This window comes from Aquarana catesbeiana, linkage group LG06 (assembly GCF_042186555.1).
Source record: "Aquarana catesbeiana isolate 2022-GZ linkage group LG06, ASM4218655v1, whole genome shotgun sequence".
NCBI lineage: Eukaryota > Metazoa > Chordata > Amphibia > Anura > Ranidae > Aquarana > Aquarana catesbeiana.
The window spans coordinates 65,581,131-65,605,815 of NC_133329.1; the positions used below are offsets into that span (position 1 = coordinate 65,581,131).

General features: G+C 43.6%; 1 gene segment (V, D, J or C); it reads left to right on the plus strand.

The window, feature by feature from the left end:
- LOC141148574 (Ig heavy chain C region, secreted form-like) overlaps window positions 1–24,685 on the plus strand; it is a 366,575-nt gene that overhangs the window by 240,461 nt on the left and 101,429 nt on the right. The window contains 2 exon segments of the C gene segment in view: window positions 773–886; window positions 11,976–12,326. Coding sequence covers window positions 773–886; window positions 11,976–12,326 — 465 coding nt within the window.

The following is a 24,685-nucleotide window of genomic DNA, read 5'->3' on the forward strand; positions in this document are numbered from 1 at the left end:
TTGTATTGTCTATAGGACTTCATCTTTATGGCACCTTAGTTTCACTACTCGAAACACACATTATTGGACTTTAATTACCCTTTTGTTTTGTTTTTTTCACATTTGAGAAGTGATGCATGATATATATTCATTTTTTTCGTATTTATTAAGTTGTTCATCTATTTTCACGTGCTGCATGTTATTTTTTATATATATATAATTTATTTTTATGCTATAATTCATTTTTTACATTGAAGTTGCTCAATTTGCACAATTTTGCACATTACTGTACATGTATCTACTTATTGTAAGGTGATATTCATTGGCTTTATTTATTTATTCACATAATTATGTCATAAATTACAGTTAGGCACTTTATTTATTTGATGTATTTATAGTAATTTTTATTGGTAGATTCTCTTCCGGATACTTTTACTCTCCATCTGTGAGGCTCCACTACTAGTCGTTTATGGGATTTAGCTATTTGGATCCATTTATTGAAGTAACTTTGATTTGTTTTTTACCTTAGTTACTCAATGTGAAGGAAGAGTAATGATTTAGACATAAGTATTTATTGGATTTTCCGTCACTGAATTTCCATTTATATTTGGTTGTTTTACATCTTTAATTGATTTGATTGAGCGCCACTCTATTCATTTTTTTGTTAGATTTCCTTGGTGTGGGAACACCTTTATGGTGACAGATTGTTCTTTCATCAGTTTCATCTTTCATCTTCTTTTAATATGTGTTAAAAAGACACTTACTTATCTTTAATCTTTTTTTTTTTTTACAGATATAGAAACATCATCTAATGTGATCACTGTGGTCTGTATTACTCTGGCTTTGATAACAATAATTGCAGTTGGGATCGGGATTTTTTTGTGGAGGCTAAAATGCAGAAAAAAAGGTAATATTCATAAAAACTCTGCAAATTGCTGGGCTTTCAGGTATGAAATGTAAATCAATGTATACTTTGTCCTAATTGAATGTTTATGTTGCCAAAAGAACTGCAGACTACAGTGCATTGTAATAAGTTGTGGTGCACAGAGTTGAATAAAGTGTCATTTTGTGACATTTTAATAACATTACAAAAAATAAAAAAATAAATAAACACTGTGAGTCTGTGATGCATTGTAATAGCTGCCCAGTGGCGGAATTACAGGGGTCGCTGAGGTTGCCATGGCGACCGGGCCTCTTGCTGCAGGGGGCCCTTGAGTACTTTGATAGGGGGAGTGGAGACAAGCTCCCCGATCCTAAGCCGAACTGTATTCGGCACTGTGCAGGGAGCTGGACACATTGATTACAAAGTGAAAGCACAGTGCTGTGCTCTTTGCCTCCCCCTACAGTGCAGTACCCGGCAGGAAGAGCTAAGGTAAAGGTCTGTCATTTTTTATCTACTGTATGTGTGTTTATATGTATGTGCATGTATGTATGTGTGTGTGTATGTGCATGTATGTATGTGTGTGTGTATGTGTGTGTATGTATGTGTGTGTGTGTGTGTATGTGCATGCATGTATGTGTGTGTGTATGTGCATGTATGTATGTGTGTGTATGTGCATGTATGTGCATGCATGTATGTATATGTGCATGTGTGTGTGCATGTATGTATATGTGTGTATGTATGTGTTTACAATTCAGTGGCGGTGCGTCCATTGGGGCGCATGGGCGCTGCCCCCTCTCTCCAGGCACCCCTCTATCACAAATAGATAGATTCATGCATAGCGTGAATCTATCTATGGTCGCCACTGCCCCCCCTATTCAGATGCCTGGCCCCTTTTTGGACGCCGGGCTCCTGAATTACACCGGCGGGGGTGTATTTAAAGCACTAACAGGCTTCAAAATAGGTGAACTGCGAGTGCCATGCTTGGCGCTCACAGTCCACCCAGGTGTGTTAGAAAAGCGAATAAATATTCGCTTTCCTAACACTGAACCACCTCTCCACCAATCAGGTGCTCGGGTCTGTTACCTGTCAACTGATTGGCTGAAACGACAGGCGTCGCTATTGGATGCCTATCAGGAGGAGAGGATGGGAGGAGACGCATGGAGGAACTCGCTTGACGCCATCACCCGCTGCCCCATCGAGACAGGGTAAGTGCCGGGAAGACTGCGAGCAGGCAGGGGGGTCACAGTGGCAGCATTTGATGGCACAGTGGCTGTGTTTCAGGGCACAGTGGCTGCATTTGATGGACACAGTGGTGGAAATTGATGGGCACAGTGGCTGCATTTGATGGGCACAGGGACTGCGTTTGAGGGCACAGTGGTGGCAATTTATGAGCACAGTGGCTGCGTTTGATGGGCACAGTGACTGCGTTTGAGGGCACAGGGTTGACAATTGATGGGCACAGTGACTGCGTTTGATGGGCACAGTGACTGCGTTTGAGGGCACAGGGGTGGCAATTGATGGGCACAGTGGCTGCGTTTGATGGGCACAGTGGCTGCGTTTGAGGGCACATTGGTGGCAATTGATGGGCACAGTGGCTGCATTTGATGAGCACAGTGAGGCTGCAATTGATGTGTTTTTTTTTTAAAGAATTTTTCAGTTTGCTTGCACCCCCCCAAAAATTTTGAGCACCATCTGCCACTGGTTTATGTGTGTGTGCATATGTGCATTTATATGTATATATATATATATATATATATATATATATATATAAATAAATGTGTGTGTATTTATGTGTGTGTGTGTGTGTGTATGTATGTGTGTTTACATGTATGTATGCACATTTTATGTATGCGCTTTTAATCCTGACCCCCTATATGTGTCCCATTAGAACTGATTTTTTTTTTTTGCTTGTTCATAGTACCAGCAAAAAAAAATGCTGTTCCTCTGAAAAGTGATCCATGCTCAGATCGCTTTTCAGAGGCATTTGACAGCCGGTAAAGAGGCAATATGTTGCCTCCTGACCGTCTGTTTTAACCCCTTAAATGCATCATCACTATGCTGCAACTGCATGCAATGCACACAGTTGCAGGGTGGTTGCAGTGCAGCCACTTCAAGGGTGCCCTGACTGGAAAAAGATTGAGAAACACCGACATAGAGGAACCCATCTCTCCATTTTCCTCCTGCAGGAGGAGAAGCGGGGAGGGAGGAGAAATCGATTCCTTTACATGCAGCCACCCACTTGTGACCGGGCCCTGGTGTTCCGCCATCGGGCTCGGAGAAAAGAACCCTGTCCGGGGGTCAGGGGGGCCCTTCATGGTGCACAGAGTTAAAAAAAGTGTGAGCTTTAATAATTTATTTTTTAACAGTTTTGATGCATTGTAACAACGCATCTCAGAGCACATGTACAAAGCACACCAGCGCACATGAGTTATGTGCTCCATAATGCCCTCCCGTCATGAATGTGCCATATGAATTTGCAGTTATAAGTGGCAATAGAACCTTTGCTTACAAAAGTGAATGTCTTAAATGACTTCTCTAATGCATCTGTGCACCGATAAACAGTCCTATAGGTAATATTGAATTCTTCCCTGAAGGTGAAAGGAGGAGTATGTTCTGCAAAGTGCCCTAATCCCTGGTTCTGCACTGACTGTGGGTTAGAAATTGTGCAAGTTCAGCTGAATTCGCAGGATTTCATACCCACATGTCAGTCCGACTTTGGAAGTGATTTCAGAGACATCTGTGTGGGTTCATGCACAGATGTCTATTGAAATCAGGGCCGGTGCTACCACTAAGCAAACTAGGCAGCCGCCTAGGGCGCCCGGCTGCTGGTGTTCCTACCTTCTGGCTCTGCAACATGTGACTCTCCACAGGCAGCTGCTCCATCCGTCTGTATCAGAGGCGCAGCGATGGCGGAGGACTGTGTCCCGACGCCGGAATGGAAACAAACAACATCCCCGAGGCGACTTTATGAGCAGTGACCTGCTGTCTGTCTCACCAGTCTCTGATTCAGTGGCGTATACATGTGTGCGGGGGGGGGGGGGCTGTGACCCACACTGCACACATGGATGATCCCCTGGTTGACAGTCAGGGACGATCGGTGCGGCGGGAGGGACAGCTGCAAGCAAAAGTCTTTGTACAGCCTTCAGTGAAGCAGCTGACAGCCCCTTCTCCTCCTCTCCCTACTGCAGCTGTCAGCTGCCACACTGATCATTCCCGACAGTCCTCCATCTCCGGCCCCTGTGTCCTCCTTTTCTGGCCCCCCTACGTGTCCTCCTTCTCCGGCCCCCGCTGTTTTCTCCTCCTCCGCCCCCCTCGACCCACCGCATCCAGGTTCCCTCTTCTCCTCTGCCGCCAGCTGCTGGGAATGTGTCAGGATGGAGAGTGGAGGAAGAAGCCGGTAAATATGTCATTTACCAGCTCCTTCCTTTTCTGAATTGGACACAGTGAGTGACCGCTCCTGTGTCCTGTGATAACTGAGAAAGTATCCAGTGTGTACTCTGCTTCAGTTTATGAATGGACAGGAGCCTCTGTCTACTGTTCATTCATCTTTAATGCTGAGGCTTCTGAGAAAGGGACTGGGGAATCTGTGTCCTCAGTCCCTTTCTCTGTCTCAAAGGGGAGATGTCAAGGGTCTGTTTAGACATCTTATATCTCACCAAAGCCACCCAACAGTGCTGATAAAAAAAATACAATAAATATAAAAAAATTAAATTGTAAAAAAATTTAAGAAGTGTAATTGTAAAAAAATAATATAAGATAAAAAGCTACTGACATCATCCCCTCCTGCCCTACCGACCCTTTACACTGCCCCAACCCCCTCCACCCCCCAAAGAAAAGCATTGTGAAAAAAAATTAAATTGTAAAAAAATAAACACATACAAATAAAAAACGACTGACACCATCCACTACCCCATAGATCTATGGAATTGAATTGATTACATTGCCCTCAGGTGGCAATCAAACACCTAAGTATAAATGTGCCATATCCTATGTAATCTATAAATGCTGAATAAAGGAATAATGGACTTTGTAGGCACATATAAAAATATATAACAATTTTTAATAATTCATATAAAATACATACATATACAACACATAATATATGTGGTAGGGAAATATGGGACACAGTGGTTTATCCTAGAGGTTACACTTGACTAATACTTCCTGTGTGGCAATATTGAAGAAATGCCCACACTGAGATGTATGCATTCCTCTTGGTAGTTCCCACAGTCCTCAGAGATTAAAAAGAATTGCTCGCTCTACATGTTTCGTGACCTAAAATGTCGCTTCTTCCGGAGCTTTAATAATTCTAGTTGAATAAACATACTCAAATTAATATACAGTACAAATTATTGGCATAATGATACAGGTGTGTGTATGTACATGAAATAATAATGTGGTGCTTAAACAAATGGTCTCAACGCTCATCTATGCCGGGAATGCCGTGACCGCAGAACAACCCCCTCCAAATGGAGATAACAACCAGGGACACCAGGGCCAAGCGGTAGCCACAATAAAGGCACAGGTGTAGGGATATGAGGATGTACACGTAAACTGGGTATAAAGGATATGGTAATGAATATTAGTGTAAGCTACTTCAATTAGGATTGGGATGTACTATAGTATTAGGTCCCATACTCACATATCAGCCATGCCTCCACTACTATGCGTGTTGCCTTAAACCAAATGCTTTTCAATCTATGGAAAAAAAACATAGAGTTGGTCCTCCCAGGGTCTTAAAACTTTATAGTAACACAACTTAGCAAAAGCCTAGCCGTATAAATGGAAAGGAAGAGAACTAGCAGGGTTTATTATACCTTGATTGGCTGGTCCAGGATAAGGAAATTAGATCAGAATCATGTGTGCACAGTCACAAGGAGTATTCAGGCATCCAGTACTGGCAAGTTTAAACATCCACTGTCTGGGGAGTAAAGTACATGAGAATATGAAAACACTGCGCTCTAATAGCAAAAATAAAATATATGTGAGCCAGCAGCTGCATACATTGTGACAAACAATAACTGGTAACTGGGAAAAAAATGCAGCGCTAAAAAATATTGGGAAGTTAGGGTGTAGTGAAACAATTAAGTAAGAGATGCTGTACTGAACAGTAAAGCATATGTGCAAAAACCATAAGTGAAGTGAAATGAACAAACACAGTATAAAGTGTCCACATATGGTAAATGGATGATTCCAAACTCAAATTAATAAGAGGAACTGGTATGGACCAAAAAATGATGTGAGACTGGAAATTAAAGTCAATGGTGCACGGTGTGGATCTGTGATTGTGAGCCAACAACGGGGTACAGAACTTCTGTAGCTGTAAACCAACATCTCGATATGGGGCATCAGAATGAAAACATCAGGAAGTAAGATAAGATAGGTACTCTTACCAGATGACGTGGACTCCACTGTCGTATGACATGGAATTAATGGTGCATGGAGCCAAACCTAGGCTGGAAAACGATATCTGGAACGGTGGAACCTCTGTCTCACTTCTCGACTTCTCTGGTGGGGTGAAGAAACATCAGGAAGGGCCGCCAACTGGATATCAGCCAATAGACCTCAATGATGTGTTCCAAGGAGAAGCCAGGGACAGATTTGATCCAGACCCCGTGATGGAAGTAGGGCTACTGGAAGGCAGTTTCTTGCATCGGGGTAATATGCAAATAAAAAATAAAAAGCTTTTGCATAGTGCAAAATAAAATACCATACAGAAAATGGATAAAAGTGATCACAATTGAAATAAAATCTAAGCAGCGTTGAAGACCCTCTTGGTCGAAACGCATCGGGCGATCTCCCCTTCCTTACGCTGCTTAGATTCACAGATCCACACCGTGCACCATTGACTTTAATTTCCAGTCTCATATCATTTTTTGGTCCATACCAGTTCCTCTTATTAATTTGAATTTGGAATCATCCATTTACCATATGTGGACACTTTATACTGTGTTTGTTCATTTCACTTCACTTATGGTTTTTGCACATATACTTCACTGTTCAGTACAGCATCTCTTACTTAATTGTTTCACTACACCCTAACTTCCCAATATTTTTTGGGGAGTAAAGTAAGCAAGCATGCCATGAAAACCAGGGGAATGTATACGCATACTAAGGCAATAAAATGATGCAAGCGAAAAAGTACTGAGTTAAATACCTGGGTGTGCACTGGTTCTAGATTCCAGGTGTGAGGCTGCAAGTCTGCTGGTTCCAGGGGTATAATGGACGTCAGCTTCCCTCAGAGCACCTGGGGAACGTCGTCCTGACTCCTCTATATGTACACCCTGACTGGGCTCCGTCAGACTGGCGTCTGACGTCACTTGGCCCCACCGCTGGTGCACTGCGCATGCGCCAACAGGTGCATGAGCACTAGAGTGCTGGACATTCCGGTCCTAGTGCCCGCCGTCTGCAGCGGCTGCAGTGCGCCTAGGGGACAGAGATAGAGAATGTCTCCAAGTTGCCGTGGGTAGATGCATGGCCCCCCCATCCTAGGTGAAGGTGGCTCAGGAGGCTGGGTTGCAGCCCCAATGGCTTGGGTGGCCACACATCCCAACCGTGTCCACAGTGGTGTTCCGCAGCTGATGCCCCCAGTGGCCAAAAAGGGGAACTGCAGTCAAAATTCCCGGTCATAAGAGCGGAGAGACAGACACACATATACATATACACACACACACACACACACACACACACATAGACATTATGATACAGTGCCGGAACACAAGTTCCCGGCAAATACAATAATTCAAATCTAGCAGTCCAGTGTAAATTGGACAATTGCTATACTTATACACATTATTTGTTGCAACATTGGAGATCCTGTAATGGGGGAATTGCCGCTGTTCAAACAAGTGTACAATAGATAATCAATAATAAATATTAAATAATATGTAATGGAAAAAAATTAGAATAAAAAATAAAAATGAATGAAATATGAATAAAAATAGATGAATAAATTGGGAAGAATATATATAGGTGAGAATGTACCAAAATGTTATACTATACTATAAAGTGCAAAGTGCTGGAAAATATGTAATCTGGAATATATCAATGAAATATAATACACAAAAAATTATTAACAGGGATATAAAACACCAAATTACATGTTGCAAAAAATTGTCTAAAACCACTCTAAACCACTGTGAAGAGGTAACAAAAACACCAAAATAGTGATACTAAGTGTAAAAAGTGATGATAATTGATAATAAAAATTTTAGTGTCCTAAAAAAATCAATAAAGCCTGAAAAAAACTGTAATGTATCAATCCAATAAGAAAAATCTTGATGTAATGATGTGGCAAGTGCTCCCCGTCTACCGCTGCACCCCCAATCATGCCCTCACTCACCAGAGCGCCTAACCCCTGCAGGGGTAATAGGCGTGTAGGTTAGGATCCAGCAATGGTGTTCCTTGGCGATCGATGATCCTCAGCACGGTTGCCGTTTTTTCCTTTTCCAATGTACCAATGATGTCCTCTTAATACTCCCCTACGATAAGCATCCATATGTTATAGAAAAAAAAGAGCCTCATAGTGTAAATCCAAAAAACAATATTTATTGTAAAAAACAGTTTTAAAACGGGAGCTGACAATACTCCACCGGCTGGCTCAAAGCCGATAGCCGCAGCAACAGCGGGGTAGCGGCGTGCGTTCCACAGCCTGCCTACCAGAAACCGTAAGTTCAGAGGAAAAAACACACAGAAGAGACATATGCGTACCACGTAACCACGTCTTACGCGTTTCGTCACAAGGACGTCATGTGAGGCGCGGTGGTTTAGAGTGGTTTTAGACGATTTTTTTGCAACATGTCATTTGGTGTTTAATATCACTGTGAATATTTTTTTGTGTATTATATTTCATTGATATATTCCAGATTACATATTTTCCAGCACTTTGCACTTTATAGTATAGTATAACATTTTGGTACATTCTCACCTATATATATTCTTCTCAATTTATTCATCTATTTTTATTCATTTTTCATCCATTTTTATTTTTTATTCTCATTTTTTTCCATTACATATTACTTAATATTTATTATTTAATGTGTATTGTACACTTGTTTGAACAGCGCCAATTCCCCCATTATAGGATCTCGTTTGTTTGAATTTCACCTAGGTGATATTCTGTGTCGGGGGGGCTGCAGTTCCTTTTCTCTTCCTAAGGGCCAAATAATTGAATTTCATTTGTTGGAACATTGACTTCAAAAGGAAGGGCCGGTATGATAGTACCTCGTTGATGCCTGGTGGCTTAGTCACTTCAAGGTGCTCAATCCAGAATGTTTCCTTCTGGAGAATGCATTTGTCCCAGTTTCCGCCACGTGGGTCCTCAGGTATTACCTCCAAAACAATAAAATGGACAAGGGTAACATCAAACTTATGATATAGACCCTGGGGGCGGCTGACTGGTGTAAGCATTTTTGCAAATTGGGAGTAGTAAGTATGGTCATATATGCGTTGTTTTAGTTGACAGATTGTCTTGCCTAGACTAAATTAATACTATTTTATTCTACTAAAACTAACACAATTGAGATGACTAAAATATGACTAAAACTAAAATGCCATTTTAGTCAAAAGGCTATGACTAAAACTAAATTTAAATCTGACGTCAAAATGAACACCGCACTACTAAATAAGAATATGTAGGGGGCATCTACTAAGCTGCTAAAAGAAAAAAAAAATAAGAAAAAGGCTTTTCTTATTTTTCTCTTAGTATTTCATGTTGGTAATATATTCAGGTAATATGTGCAATGGCATTACAGCCAATAGAGTTTACAGTTTGTTGGTTTTTTTTTATATTTTCATGTTGCACTTCTGCTTGTCAAAAAGCAATATTTTTGTTTGTTTATTAGTTTTATTTATAAAGACGTGATATACACAATGGCTAAATCTGTGTCTGTAGTGCATGTTCAAACCTTAAAGGGGTTGTAAACCCTCATGTTTTTTCACCTTAATGCATCCTATGCATTAAGGTGAAAAAACTTCTGACACTGACCAGCGCCCAGCCCCCCCCCCCCCCCTATTTTACTCACCTGAGCCCGTTCGTTCCCACGGTGGAGACACGCTCTACCTCTCTGCCCGTTGTCTCTGCCCTTGATTGGATAGCTTGATAATGTCAATCTATACAATCTGTCAATCAGATAGAATGACACGGGCGCCGGGGGGTGGGGCCTGAGTCCGGCATTCTGTGTCTATGGATGCAAATGCTGGACTCTGGAGCACGGTAACCCCCCGGGAGAACGCTTCTCCTAGGGGGTCTCCAGGTGCCAGGAGGAGCCACAAGCACCGTTGGGGGACCCCAGAAGAGGAGGTTCGGGGCCACTCTGTGGAAAACAAACTGCACAGTGGAGGTAAGTATGATATGTTTGTTATTTAAAAAACAAAACAAAAAAACGAGGGTTTAGTAACCCTTTAATACCAGAAATAATAATATCTTATTCAATTTTTACTCCAGGAGTATATAATGAATTTGGCAATTCTAAAGAAATTATTAAATAATGCATTCAAATTTAACTAATTCCATTAGATTTTAGTCAGCTAAAATGTACTGGAGATTTTAGTCGACTAAAATACAACTAAAACTAAAACAATTCAGATGACTAAAACTAAAATGCCATTTTAGTCATAAGACAAAAATATGACTAAAACGAAAAAGGCATTCTAGTCAAAAGACTATAACTAAAACAAAATAAAATTTTGATGTTAAAATTAACACTGCTGGGCAGAGCAGTTTCCCCACTGCATACTGACCACAGGGGCACCACCACCATTCACAGAATGCCTTGTATTTTTTTCCATTAATTGGATGAGGTGGAGATTGTGATGTCCTCTCCATCTCATCCAGTTAGAGAATATCTTGTATTCATTGAAAAAAAATTTAAAAACAAGGTGTTCTATGAATGTTTGCTGTGCTGAGCAAGTGACCCCCCTGTGTTCACTATGCAGAAGGGTATCCTCTTGGTACAGGACACAGAAGACTGCGGTGATCACTGTAGTAATGCCAACTACTCCAGTGATTCTCCACTTCCACAATGATCTCTCGGGTATGGAATAGGTGAACACACATTGGCCCAAGATAATCAAAAGTAACTTTGCAATAAAAACCATAACTGATATTCAGCTTTATTTTCTATCTTGAGCCAGTCAGTAATTAAAGCTAAAATTGACAACCTCAAGATTTAGTCTTTTATGTGATCCCTCACTGGTAATGAAATTCTGAATTAGGAAGTGCTCATGTCTCTGATAGGTGGGCAGATTTACTATAAATTAAGCTGAATTCAAGACCAACCTTTCCTGAGAGCTCATACAGTTTATAAATAACAAAAACACAGATTTTTCATTACAGTCTTTTTAGAATATTTGGAAATTGGTAAATATCAGAAGTGATTTCTCCAACTATAGAATCATCTTGTGCTGAATGGATCAGGCAAATGTTGTGGGGCAAAGTTGACCAGATGATGACCAAGGTTTCTTATAATATCCATTTATTGGTTCCTGATGTGTTAAAGTGGTTTTAAACCTCAGACATGAAATATGAACAAAGTATATCCCTCTATAGTGTGTACTTGTCTCACTCCAGAGCACTAAGTGTCATTTCTGTCCACTGTCTCGTTACTCTGCTGTCAGCATGAGTCAATTCTAATGACATTTCCTGACACCAAGAGAAAAATGGTGACAGGGGAGGGACCTCCAGCAGATTGACAGCCTCAGATGTGTCCCTGTGTGAAGGAGGGTGTGTCCCTTCCCACCAATCAGCTCTCAGAGCTCCCCTCACTGATGTAACTTTAGCTCTCTGTCCCCTGCTTTTCAGAACTGAGAGATCCTGTGTAAATTCTGCACTTTGAATGGATTTAGGAGAAAGACAGCTGTAGATAAACGGGTAAAACTTATGTAGGAGGATTTGTTTCATCTCTGTGTATTACCTGAGGCCAGTCACTTCACTAGGTATATGTGAGGGTTTACAGCCACTGGTGTCCTTGCAGGCTTGCTTAGTTATCAATATTTAAGTTATAATGTGTAAATTTGGGAACGTTTGTATAGTTTGAAAACATAAAAGCTGATATTTTCATGTAAAGGAACAAATAACTGAGTGCATTCTTTATCAATGAATTTGCAAATATAGGAGTTTTCACAGTACTGGACATTAAAGGTCCTACCAAGCTGATTACTGGAGAAGAAACATCTCTATACTGTAAAGCCATCAACTGCCCAGAGAACACGAGTGTGACTTGGCTGGAGAAGAGAAGAGGACAAGTCTGTGAGATCCCAGAGTCCCATGGAGGAGATAAGGAGGAAGAGGAGAGACTGATGGACACACAGTATGGGGTCATATCATGCAGAGAGGGACCAAACTTCACATCTTTACTGAAGTTCAGACCCAGTGTGACCAATCACAAAGATGTGACCTTCATCTGTAGATATAGCTGTGGGAACAAGAAGAAAGAGAAAACATTTCACTGCAGAGATGTTTATGGTGAGGAGTGTCTATTATTACATAGATGGATATTGTTACCTGTTGTGTACTAATGGTGTGATCATGGTAAAACAGGACAAATACCATCCAATCACCAATATTCACAGATCATACCCTGTTGTTTTTAATAGGGTCATGTGACGCAAAACAAAATAACTTAACATGGTATTTTTATATGGGATTTTTTTTATCTGACTTTCTTTAAAATGGAAATCCAGAAAAAGTTTCCATGAACAGATTTAGGTTCACACTGTAGCGATGTGGGAACCAGTGCGATTCCAGCACCGGTTCCCGCATCGCATCTCTTCTGCAGGCAGTTCACACTCCCCTCTGCAAACTGCTGCGGGTGTCAATACAAGGTAATGACCAGTGTTAATTTCGTCGACTAAAACCGACTAAAACATTTTAGTCGACTAACTTAATACCATTTTAGGCGACTAAAATACGACTAAAATTAAAACAATTGAGATGACTAAAATATGACTAAAACTAAAATGCCATTTTAGTCAGAAGGCTAAAATGGGACTAAAACTAAAATGCCATTTTAGTCAAAAGACATATGCCCTGTACACACGGTCGCACATTCCGACAACAAAATTCTTCGTATTTTTTCTGACGGATGTTGGCTCAAACTTGTCTTGCCTACACACGGTCACACAAAGCTGTCGGAAAATCCGATTGTTCTGAACGCGGTGACATAAAACACGTACGTTGCGACTATAATCTGGGCAGTAGCCAATAACTTTCGTCTCTTAATTTATTCTAAGCATGCGTGCCACTTTGTGCGTCGGATTTGTCTGCACATGATTGGAATTTAACCGATCGGATTTTGTCGTCGGAAAATTTTATAGCCTGCTCTCAAACTTTGTGTGTCGGAAATTCCAACGGAAAAAGTGAGATGGAGCCCACACACGGTCGAAATTTCCGACAACACAATCCGAAAGCACTTTCTCCGTCGGAAAATCCGACCGTGTGTACAGGGCATAAGACTAAATTAAAATTTGACGTTAAAATTAACACTGGTCTGTAGTGCATGTTCATAACTCTATACAATAAATAACATATTTGATTTTTCACTCCAGCAGTATATAATGAGTTTGGAAATTGTAGAGAAATGCTTAAAGAGGAGTTCCACCCAGGGGGTCCATTAAAAAAAAAAAGTCAGCAGCTACAAATACTGCAGCTGCTGACTTTTGATTGGACACTTACCTGTCCCAGGGTCCAGCGATGCGGCGCGGGCCGTGATTGGCCGCTCAATCACCTGGGACCTGTAATGGGTCCCAGATGATTGATAGGAGGGAGCAGAGCCGAGCCCTTTCTGTGCCTGGGGGGAAGTGATGTCACCAGCCCAGGCAGAGGGATAGGCAGACTACGAGGGACCACCTAGCAACAAAAAAAAAAAAATATCCAAATTTTTTTTTTAGAATTTTTCAGGTATTTTTGTTTTTTTTGGGTGGAACCCCACTTTAAATAATGCATCAGAATTTAACTACACCCATTAGAGTTTAGATAACTAAAATCAGTTTTAGTCGACTAAAATGATTTTAGTCGACTAAAATGTACTGGAGATTTAGTCGACTAAATACGACTAAAACTAAAACAATTGCAGAAGACTAAAATGAGACTAAAACTAAAATGCCATTTTAGTCCTAAGACTTATGCCCCGTACACACGGTCGGACTTTGTTCGGACATTCCGACAACAAAATCCATGGATTTTTTCCGACGGATGTTGGCTCAAACTTGTCTTGCATACACACGGTCACACAAAGTTGTCGTAAAATCCAATCGTTTTAAACGCGGTGACATAAAACACGTACGTCGGGACTATAAACGGGGCAGTAGCCAATAGCTTTCGTTTCTTAATTTATTCTGAGCATGCGTGGCACTTTGTGTGTCGGATTTGTGTATACACGATCGGAATTTCCGACAACGGATTTTGTTGTCGTAAAAATTTTATAGCCTGCTCTCAAACTTTGTGTGTCGGAAATTCTGATGGAAAATGTGTGATGGAGCCTACACACGATCGGAATTTCCGACAACAAGGTCCTATCACACATTTTCCGTCGGAAAATCCGACCGTGTGTACGGGGCATAAGACTAAATCTAAATCGAAATTTTCTGCCAAAATTAACACTGGTAATGACACCCCCAGATCGGTTCACAAATCGCAGTGCGAACTCTGGATTCGGACAGGAATCAGATTGTATGGGTGACAACACCCACGTGATCCGATTCCAGTGTCGGGAAAAAAAGTCCCTGCACCTTTTCTGTGCGAATCCAATGCGAGTTCAGCCATACAACTGTATACAACTGTATGGCTGAACTCGCATTGCACAGACATCACATGTGATCGGCCCCGCAGTGCAGGTGCGTATCACATGCGATGTCTGTGTTCACATCAGTCTGAACCCAGGGGAATATGTGTCACACTGCCACCCATAGGTGTGCGCAGCCTATTTCATTAGGGTGTTCACCCCAAAGCTCCAACACATATGCGTTTGACATATTTACCGGCCTCTTCCCCACTCTCCATCCTGAAACAATGGGAGGAAGGGGGAGCCAGGGAGCACACAGGGGGACCCGGACAACAGAAAGAAGCATAACAGGGACAGGAGGGGTGGGCGGGGGTGGCATATATTGGTAACGATTCCCCTGTATTTTCCTCCTGTGGCAGCTGAATGTCGACGAGAGGGAGAGGAGGAGAAGCCTACTTTTAGCTGCTGCAGGAGGAAAATACAGATCGGTTCCACTAAATTCCACCCCCACCACTTTTCCTGTCCAGTTTGAGGGTCGGCAAGGAAGGATTGTGTTTTACCTGTCACCTGCTTGCCATTGACGGTTTGCCAACCACAGGATTAGGGTGTGCCCAGGCACACCTGGCACACCCCTTGCACACGCCTATGCTGCCACCCTTGTGTTCTTAGCTGGAAAGGCTGTAGAGAATTCTTTGCTTTCCCGGTAGTTGAGCTATTGCCTGCAGCTTCCAGCCATGGAACTATTCCTTGAGTTCAAGTCATCATCTAACAATAGTTTATCATATCAAAGAATCCCACCCAGTCAATAGACTTCCCATTCCTGCTGAAGAATTGGGTCGGTGTGTTGGCCAGGAATTCCACAGAATTTTCTCATATACAGTACATATTAGAGGTCGACCGATATATCGGCCGATATTTGGCGTTTTTTACTTAATCGGCATCAGCCAATTGTGCTGATAAAAAAGGCCGATTATAACTTCAGCCATGACTTGCAAATGACTTCTGTAATAGAAGTTAATGCAAGTTTCCTGACCTTATCTGTGGAGAGGATTCTCTCCTCCTCTGGGCAGCCTGCCAAGTCTGATAAGAAGATATATTTGTATCTTTCAGGTTCTTTTTATCAATAGACTGAACTCCGAGGAGAAGTTTTCAGTTTAACCATTTAAAGACTAAATCTTTTCTGACACTTGTTGCTTACAGGTAAAAATCCTGTATTTTCTGCTAGAAAATCACCTAGAACCCCCAAACATTATATATATTTTTTTAGCAGAGACCCTAGGGAATAAAATGGTGATTGTTGCAATATTTTATGTCACACGGTATTTGCGCAGCGGTCTTTCAAACGCAATTTAAAAAAAAAAAAAAATACAGTAATGAATTAAAAAAAAAAAACCTAAGCAGTAAAGTTAGCCCATTTTTTTTCATCCAAAAGTTTTGATTACCTGTTTTTGTGTATTTATTATTTAAGATAGTTTTTTTTTTTTTTTTTTTCTAAATTATACATACAAGTGAACTGATTGGAGGTTTGTTTTGTTTAATGTTTAAATGAAAAAAAAATTCTGTATTACTTAAGGCTGCTTACACACTGGAGCAGGCATGCGTTTATGGTAAAACGCTGCTAGTTTTAGCGGCGCTTTACCGTCATTTTAGAGGCGCTATTCGGCTGCTAGCGGGGCGCTTATAACCCAGCTAGCGGCCGAGGAAGGGGTTAAATGCGCCCCTGAAGCGCCGCTGCCAAAACGCTTTGCAGGCGCTTCGGCAGTGGTGCGCATTCATTTCAATGGGCAGGAGTGGTGGAGCAGCGGTATACACCGCTCCAAAGATGCCGTTTGCAGGACTTTTTTTTACATCCTGCCAGCGCATCGCCTCAGTGTGAAAGCACTCAGGATATCACACTGAGACTGCAGGGGAGCCGTTTTACAGGCACTTTACAGGCGCTCTTTTTAGCCCAAGAGTGCGTGAAAAACACCCCAGTGTGAAAGGGGTCTAACTGTCAGATTTTATGAGATGAAGGGAAAAAAGAAAAGAAAAAAAAAAAAAAAATCGGCCTAATCTATCGGCCCAAAAAAATCGGCATCACATATCGGCCATCGGCCACCGCGATTTCTAAATATCGGCATCGGCCAGAGAAAAACCCATATCGGTCGACCTCTAGTACATATAGAGCGATTTTCCATAGGCTATAGAGGACATTAAGACTGCTTTACACCAGACTATATCTGGCAATTCATTTACAAATTTTAGTGAAACTATCTTTTACCATGGGGTCTATGTGTAAAAAATAGAATGCCCACAGCCGCCACAAGTAATCATTGTAATTTAACTAATAGGTTCATTTCTTATGATCGTAAGCTCCATCTAGTGGTCATAATACAGTATTTTCCTTTACTGAGGTATTTAACCCTTTCATGACTAAGCCTATTTTTGAAATTTGGTGTTTACAAGTTAAAATCCGTATTTTTTGCTAGAAAATTACTTAGAGTTCCCAAACATTATATATATATTTTTTAGCAGAGAATCTAGAGAATAAAATGGCGATTGTTGCAATATTTATTATCACACGGTATTTGTGCAGCGGTGTTTTAAACGCAAATTTTTGGAAAAGGGACACTTTCATGCATTTTAAAAAATCCAAACAGTAAAGTTACCCCAATTTTTTTGTATAATGTGAAAGATGATATTACGCCGAGTAAATAGATACCAAACATGTCACCCTTTATAATTGCACGCACTCGTGGAATGGCGACAAACTACGGTACCTATGAATTTCCATAGGCAACGCTTTAAATTTTTTCTACGGTTACCAGGTTTGAGTTACAGAAGAGGTCTAGTGCTAGAATTATTGCTCTCACTCTGACGATTGCAGGGATACCTCACATGTGTGATTTGAACACTGTTTACATATGCGGGCACGACTTCCGTATGCATTTTCTTCGCTGCGCAAGCTCACGGGGACAGGGGCGCTTTAAAAAAAAAAAAATTTTGGGGCGTGACCGGAAGCCGAGCAAGATGGAAGCCTGATCTCCCTGCTCTCTGAGCCCGCAGCGAGAAAGGCAATCTTGGGGGCGATTAACCGCAATTTTATGGGCAAATCACGGACCACCCGCTCCTCCAAATACAGGGGATCACCGAATCCCCCTCCGGGTGCCTCCACAGACCTCCGCTCCTACTTCACCCAGCCGGATGCATCTCGGAACGAGGAGGCCAATATGGCGCCGGTCACTTCCGCGCCTCACCACCGGAGCTCCTCTCAGGCTCCACAGCCCGCCCCGGACCGACTACAACATGCGGGGGACCCTCCACTGGAGAAGGCGACCTCCCAGGAGAGCATCCCTCACATCACAGCGGTGAGTCCTTCTCCACATGCCGGCGTCCAGACGGCACAAACACACGGGCCGCCATCAGCCACGCTCCCTATCTCCGCCCCGCCATACACGCAGTGCTCCGCAGCATTCCCGAGGCTGCTGCGAGCGACTTCTGACCCCCAGATCCAGAGCCAAGACCCCGCATCCCCACCCTCCTCAGACCTCTCCCAGGACTATCCACCACTGCCTAGGCCTGCAGGCCCCTCTGCCAGAGCGCATCAGCTCCCTCAGGGAACACAGGACAGTCCCTGGAACATCACGGTCACATCCCCTCCACCTAAAGCGCAGAGGTTATCTCGCTCCAGAGACTCTAGCACATCCAGACACCACCCTTCCTCCATGCCTTCATATGCACAGAAGGCAGGAGCCCTGACCTTACTCCCAACAGGGGCTAGCCCCCCCCACCAGCGACAGGCCGAAACCTGGTCAGACCCATGGGACTCCCCAGCAACCGGAACGCAATCAAACAGAGAAGAGGGAATCACATACTCCAACGCCACTCCACCTGGCAGACCGCCACCCAATCAATGTTATGGTACCACAGGGGATCCACCTTTACACCCTCAGTGGCAAGCATACCTACAAGCCATCCCCACAAAGGAAGATTTCAGACAACTCATTGAAGATGTGAAATCCACCTGCCGCACAGAAATCCAAGTACTCCAAACGGGGCTCAAACACCTGGCAGACAGGATGGAAATGGCTGAAGAAGAGATACAAGAAACCAAACTGGCGGTCCATAGGACACAACTCCAGGGAGCTGACCACAGAGAAATGTTGAGAGATATGCAAAGACATGTGGAAGACCTGGACAATCGAGGACGTCGCAACAACATACGAGTGAGAGGTATCCCGGAAGCGGAGGGACCCGAGGACCTCCAAACAATCCTACAATCTGTCTTTAATAATTTAATCGGGGAGCCACCTAACAAACACATTGAATTGGACAGAGCTCACAGAGCGCTTCGCCCTAAAGGCGCCACCGCTAAACCGAGAGATATCATTTGTAGAGTCAGCTCCTACCCCATCAAGGAAGAAATCATGAAACGGGCCCGCCTGGCTCGTAGAGTGACTTTTGATGATGTTCAGATACAACTGTACCCAGACCTCTCCTGGATCACCCTGCAAAAACGCAGACTTCTCCAGCCGCTATTACAGTTACTGCAGAAAGAGAACATCACCTATCGCTGGGGTTTCCCCTTCAGCCTCACGGCAAAACACCAGGGCAAATCCGCGGTAATGAGGTATCCAGAAGATCTGCGCACCTTTTGTAACATTCTTGAAATCCCGGCACCAAAACTACCGGACTGGGACATTGTAGCAACTCCGCCACCACCGCCTACAGTCTGGCAGAAAGTGCCTCCCTCCAACCGGTCCCGGGACTCTGACCCGCAACGCAAGCCCACCAAGCAAAAGAACCGCTGAGATGCAACCACTGTGACTCTTTATATCTGCAGAACCTAAGCTTCTAGGCTTAATATATACCCCCAGTTAGACTGCAGTTTACTTTAGTTTGTTTTAAGCAACTTCAGCTTAGGACCCCCCCAAGATTGCCCCCCCATGCTGAAATCCACTTTACCATCTAGGGCTAAACTCAGATGAGCTCCGGAGAGATTGGTATAAACCCAGTTCACTACCACTCCCCCCCCCTGATAGTTAGATAGATATCAGTGCAGGGTCGTAGACTATGTGCTGTAGAAGAATTGTTTTTGGCTGGCTACGGGCTCCCAGGTGCCCCTTCCCACTCCTCCTTCTTGGGGTGGGGGGGTTCAGGGGAATCCGTCCAGACCTCGGCCCGTTGGCCTCTATAGGATTATTAGGAATGTATGTTCTCTATGTTCCTTACTCACTAACAGTGTTTTTCTCTCTCCCTCTACCTATTCTCCTTCCTTTTCTCCCCAGCCATCACCTAACCTACCCAGCAACCACCGTGCAGGGTCCTGGTCTCCTCCCGGAGAGTGCCTGCCCCAAGCCCCAGTCTGGACTGCAGATGCATCAACACCAGGTGAGCACCTACTCACACATCCCCACACACTACCATGGCTAAGATACTCTCATTAAACGTACATGGATTAAACTCCAATAAAAAAAGACATCTGGCACTGAGGGAATTCAGGCAATCAGGGGCCGATATTATTATGGTCCAGGAGACCCATTATGATAAGGGGGGCTCCTTCGCATTCGCCTCCAGACACTACTCTCAGATCTATATGGCTTCGGGCACCCATAAAAGGGCAGGAGTAGCCATACTTATTAAGAGGGGGGCCCCCTTCACTTGCGTGACCCAGCATTGCGACCCACATGGCCACTTCATAATTTTACAGGGACAATGGCAGTCACAGGACATCACCCTATGCACCTTGTATGCCCCGAATGTCAAACAGCACAGTTTTCTGTCCAAGGTGTATACCCGCCTCTTTAAAACAACACCTAAGGTTCTGGTAATAGGAGGCGACTTCAATCTTACCCACTCATCCCACACAGATCGCCAGACGGTGGGCCCCCAAACAACCTCACCCAGAGTACTCAGAGACTCGAGACTATTCAGACAAATCTCCAGACGATATGCGCTCTTTGATGCGTGGAGGGCTCTCCGTCCAGGCGATCAACAATACACGTTCTATTCAGCCCCTCATCGCACCCACTCCAGGATAGACTACTTTTTTGTTAATAACTACACTCTACAGCTCACCCACACGGCTCAAATTCTCCCGATCTCATGGTCTGACCATGCCCCTATCTTACTCACCATAGACCTTGGCACTACCTTCCGTAGGCCGTATAATTGGAAGCTCAACACCTTCCTCCTCCAGCATGCGCCCTCCCTGACGGAATTAAATTCCACTCTACGACTATATTTCAAAGAGAATAATAACCAGGAGGTCTCCACTACCACGCTGTGGGAAGCCCATAAGGCAGTCCTCCGAGGCAAATGTATAACGCTCTCCACAGCGCTAAAAAAAGACGCCCTAACTGCAAAAGTGAAAGCGGAAAAAGAACTTAGAGTATTAGAACACAAGCTCCAGACAAACCCCACAATACCTTTACTCAAAAAAATAACTAACCTTCGTATGACTCTTAGAGACCTAGCCTTAGGTCAGGTAGAGAAGGCCTTGACCAGATTAAAACAAATGTTTTACGACAAAGGTAACAAGGCCCACTCTCTCCTAGCCAACAAACTCCGTGAACGTACCCACATGCTATCCCCGAATCAGATTAAAAACAAGGGGGGCCAGATGTTATCCCACCCAGTGGACATCGCCCGAACTTTTGCAGAATTTTACAAAGACCTATACAACAGTCCCGACATACCCAGTAACCCTCCCTCTCCAGACCTGACTCAAAAGATGCGACAATATTTAGAGCGTAGTGGAATCCCGCATCTCCACACATCTGACCTCCTATCGCTTAATGCACAGATAACAGAAGAGGAAATAGAACTGACTGTCAAAAACTTACCAAACCATAAAGCCCCTGGCCCAGATGGCTTTCCTTATGAATATTATAAGGCATTTCTCCCTCAGCTACTTCCCTATATGTGCAAGCTGTATAACACCTTCCTCCATGACACCCCCGTCCCAGTAGACATGCAGCGATCCTTCATCACCCTAATTCCCAAACCAGACAAAGACCCGTCCCTCTGCGCCAATTACAGACCCATTGCACTCCTGAACTCAGATCTGAAAATTTTCACCAAACTTTTATCCAATCGCCTAAATATGATCCTTCCGTCGCTGGTCCACAAGGATCAGGTGGGGTTTGTCCCACTACGACAAGCAAGTGATAACACCAGAAGGGTGATTGATCTGGTGGAGGTGGCGGACAGGGAGGGATCCGCCGCTATGCTGCTAAGCCTTGACGCCGAAAAGGCATTTGATCGATTGGGGTGGCCCTTCCTGTTCGCCACACTGACCCACATGGGCTTTCGCGGACCTTTTATGCGAGCGATCAGGCACCTTTACTCCAACCCCACCTCACAGGTCAGAACCCCCTTTGCACTCTCCACACCCTTCTCGGTCACGAACGGCACCAGACAGGGGTGTCCACTGTCGCCCCTACTATTTGCACTGTGCGTGGAACCTTTGGCCGCCTCGATCCGGAACAATCCGGATATACGGGGGATAATGGTCAGGGATAGGGAATTCAAAATCTCTCTATTTGCCGATGACATTATTCTTACACTAACCCATCCTCATCTCACCCTCCCGGTTCTACATAGGGAACTAGACAATTTCAGAGCTCTCTCAGGCTATAAAATTAATGCATTAAAATCGGAGGCCCTGCCTATACATATCCCTGAAGCTGAACTTGCACTCTTAAAAGCCAACTTCCATTACAACTGGAAAACGACAGCTCTGAGGTACCTAGGGACCTATATCACCCCCACATATGCCACCCTATACCAAGAAAACTTTCCTCCCCTCTTCCACTCTGTCAGAACATTACTGACACAGTGGAAAAAGCATCATATCTCCCTTTTGGGCCGTATAGCCTCTATTAAGATGACTATCCTCCCAAAGCTCCTGTATCTTTTCCAAACCCTTCCTGTCCCCATACCACTTAAACACTTAAAAAAGCTCCAGTCGGAACTACTCCAATTTGTCTGGAACTATAAAAGGCATAGAATACCGAGGACGGTAATGCTGGCGTCGCGCAGGGAGGGAGGACTAGCTTTCCCCGACATTATTAAATACTACCAGGCTGCGCAATTAAGAGCGATAGCCTCATGGTTCACTCAAAAATCATTTAATAAATGGACTGAAATCGAAAAGCTTTGGTTAGCTCCAATACACCCGAACAACCTTCTATGGAGTGCGGAGGCGGAGGTGCCCCCCGGGCGGATGCTGGGCCCCATGTCATTGTTACGACGAACTTGGCGTGCACTGGCCCGACCTCACAAATTGTCCTCAGAGAGATCACCACTGACCTCCTTTATCTGCAATCCCAAAGTGCCAGATAGCCTCACACACCAGATGTCTTACCCTTGGTCCTCTAGAAACTTATTTCATTTTGGAAGTATAGTGGAACCTAGAACTCGTAAATTACTATCTTTTTCAGAATTACAAACAAAATACGACCTACCAAAACAAGCATTCTACGGATATTTACAAATTAGGCACTACGCATTGACTATAACCCCGACCCTGCAGTTCTCTCCACCGTCCCCCTTTGAATCTATAATACTAGAGGGGAATGCACAGAAAGGGGTCATTTCGGGAATTTATAAGATCCTAAACGCCATCTCCCTAGAGGAGCAGGGAAAACACTCATACATGCTGAGATGGGAGAAAATCCTCAAAGAAGAACTACCTCTAGCACAATGGCAGGTGATCTGGAATCAAACAGCAAAAAGTTCAATGTGCACCCTTTATAAGGAAAATGCATACAAAATCTTGTTCTTCTGGTATATGACCCCAGATGTACTCCATGCAATTTTCCCTGCTACCTCAGACCGGTGTTGGCGCTGTCAGGGAGCAAGGGGTACCCTCATACATATCTACTGGGAGTGCCCACTGATTGCCCCCTTTTGGGACAAAGTCCAGCATCTATTGTCCCACCTTTTGGAACTGCAGGTCCAAGCTTCTCCAAAATTCTTTTTACTAGGCCTATCACCACTTAAACTCCGCACACCATATAAAAAACTAGTAAGGCATATACTCACAGCGGCCAGATGTCTAGTAGCCCTAAACTGGAAACGCTGTGCCCCACCCTCTTCTGAAGATCTGTACTCCAGAATTAAAGACGTTGAACTGATGGAGAGAATGACGGCTAGATTGCAGGACAGGCTGGAGGCACACAATGAGGTGTGGGAGCTGTGGCATCTCCGGGAGGACCCACCATGACCAGGTACCAACCCTACTTAGATGGCTTACCTTATACTTTCCACCCTCTCTCTCTCTTTCCCTCTTCCTTCCAATCTATTTGTTTCTCTACAACGCAGTTATTATAGATTTGAATTTTCATAAGCATTATTTTACATTAATGTAATTGAATTAACATTCTTTACTCACAAAAGGAATAGCTAGCAGTTAAACAATGAGATATCTTTGAAACTTAATATGATCTCAAAATCCCTTTATCATAAGTATATGTTTGATTGTGGATAAGATATGTTGAATAATATTTACAGTTTTCCATGCTCCTTTATTCTGTATTGCAACCAAGAATGAAACAATAATAAAAACTGTTATTTGAAAAAAAAAAAAAAAAAAAAATTTTATTTATTTTTTTTTTTTTTATACTTGTAAATTGTGTTTAAAAAAACATTTTTTATTTTTTATTTTATTGCTGTCACAAGGAATGTAAACATCCCTTGTGACAGTAATAGGTGGTGACAGGTACTCTTTATGGAGGGATCGTGGGGTCTAAAAGACCCCCGATCCCTCCTTTGCTCTTCACAGTATTCAGATCGCCGAAAACGGCGATTCTGAACACTGTATATTTTTTTAAAACTGGCGCCATTGGCAGCCGAGTAAACTGGAAGTGATGTCATGACGTCGCTTCCGCGTTTACATTGAGAAGGCTGGAATGAAGCCGCCCACAGCCTCGTAACAGCCCGCCCCCAGCCGCCAAAGGCGGCCGATTGGGCACCGGGCTTCCCGATCGCACGGGAGGCCTGGTAAGAGCGGCTGGAGGCGGCGGGAGGGGGGGATGTCCCCTCCCGCTCCTCCGGTATAACAGCCAAGCGGCTTTTAGCCGCATCAGTTGTTATATACAGGTAGCCGATCGCCGGCTCG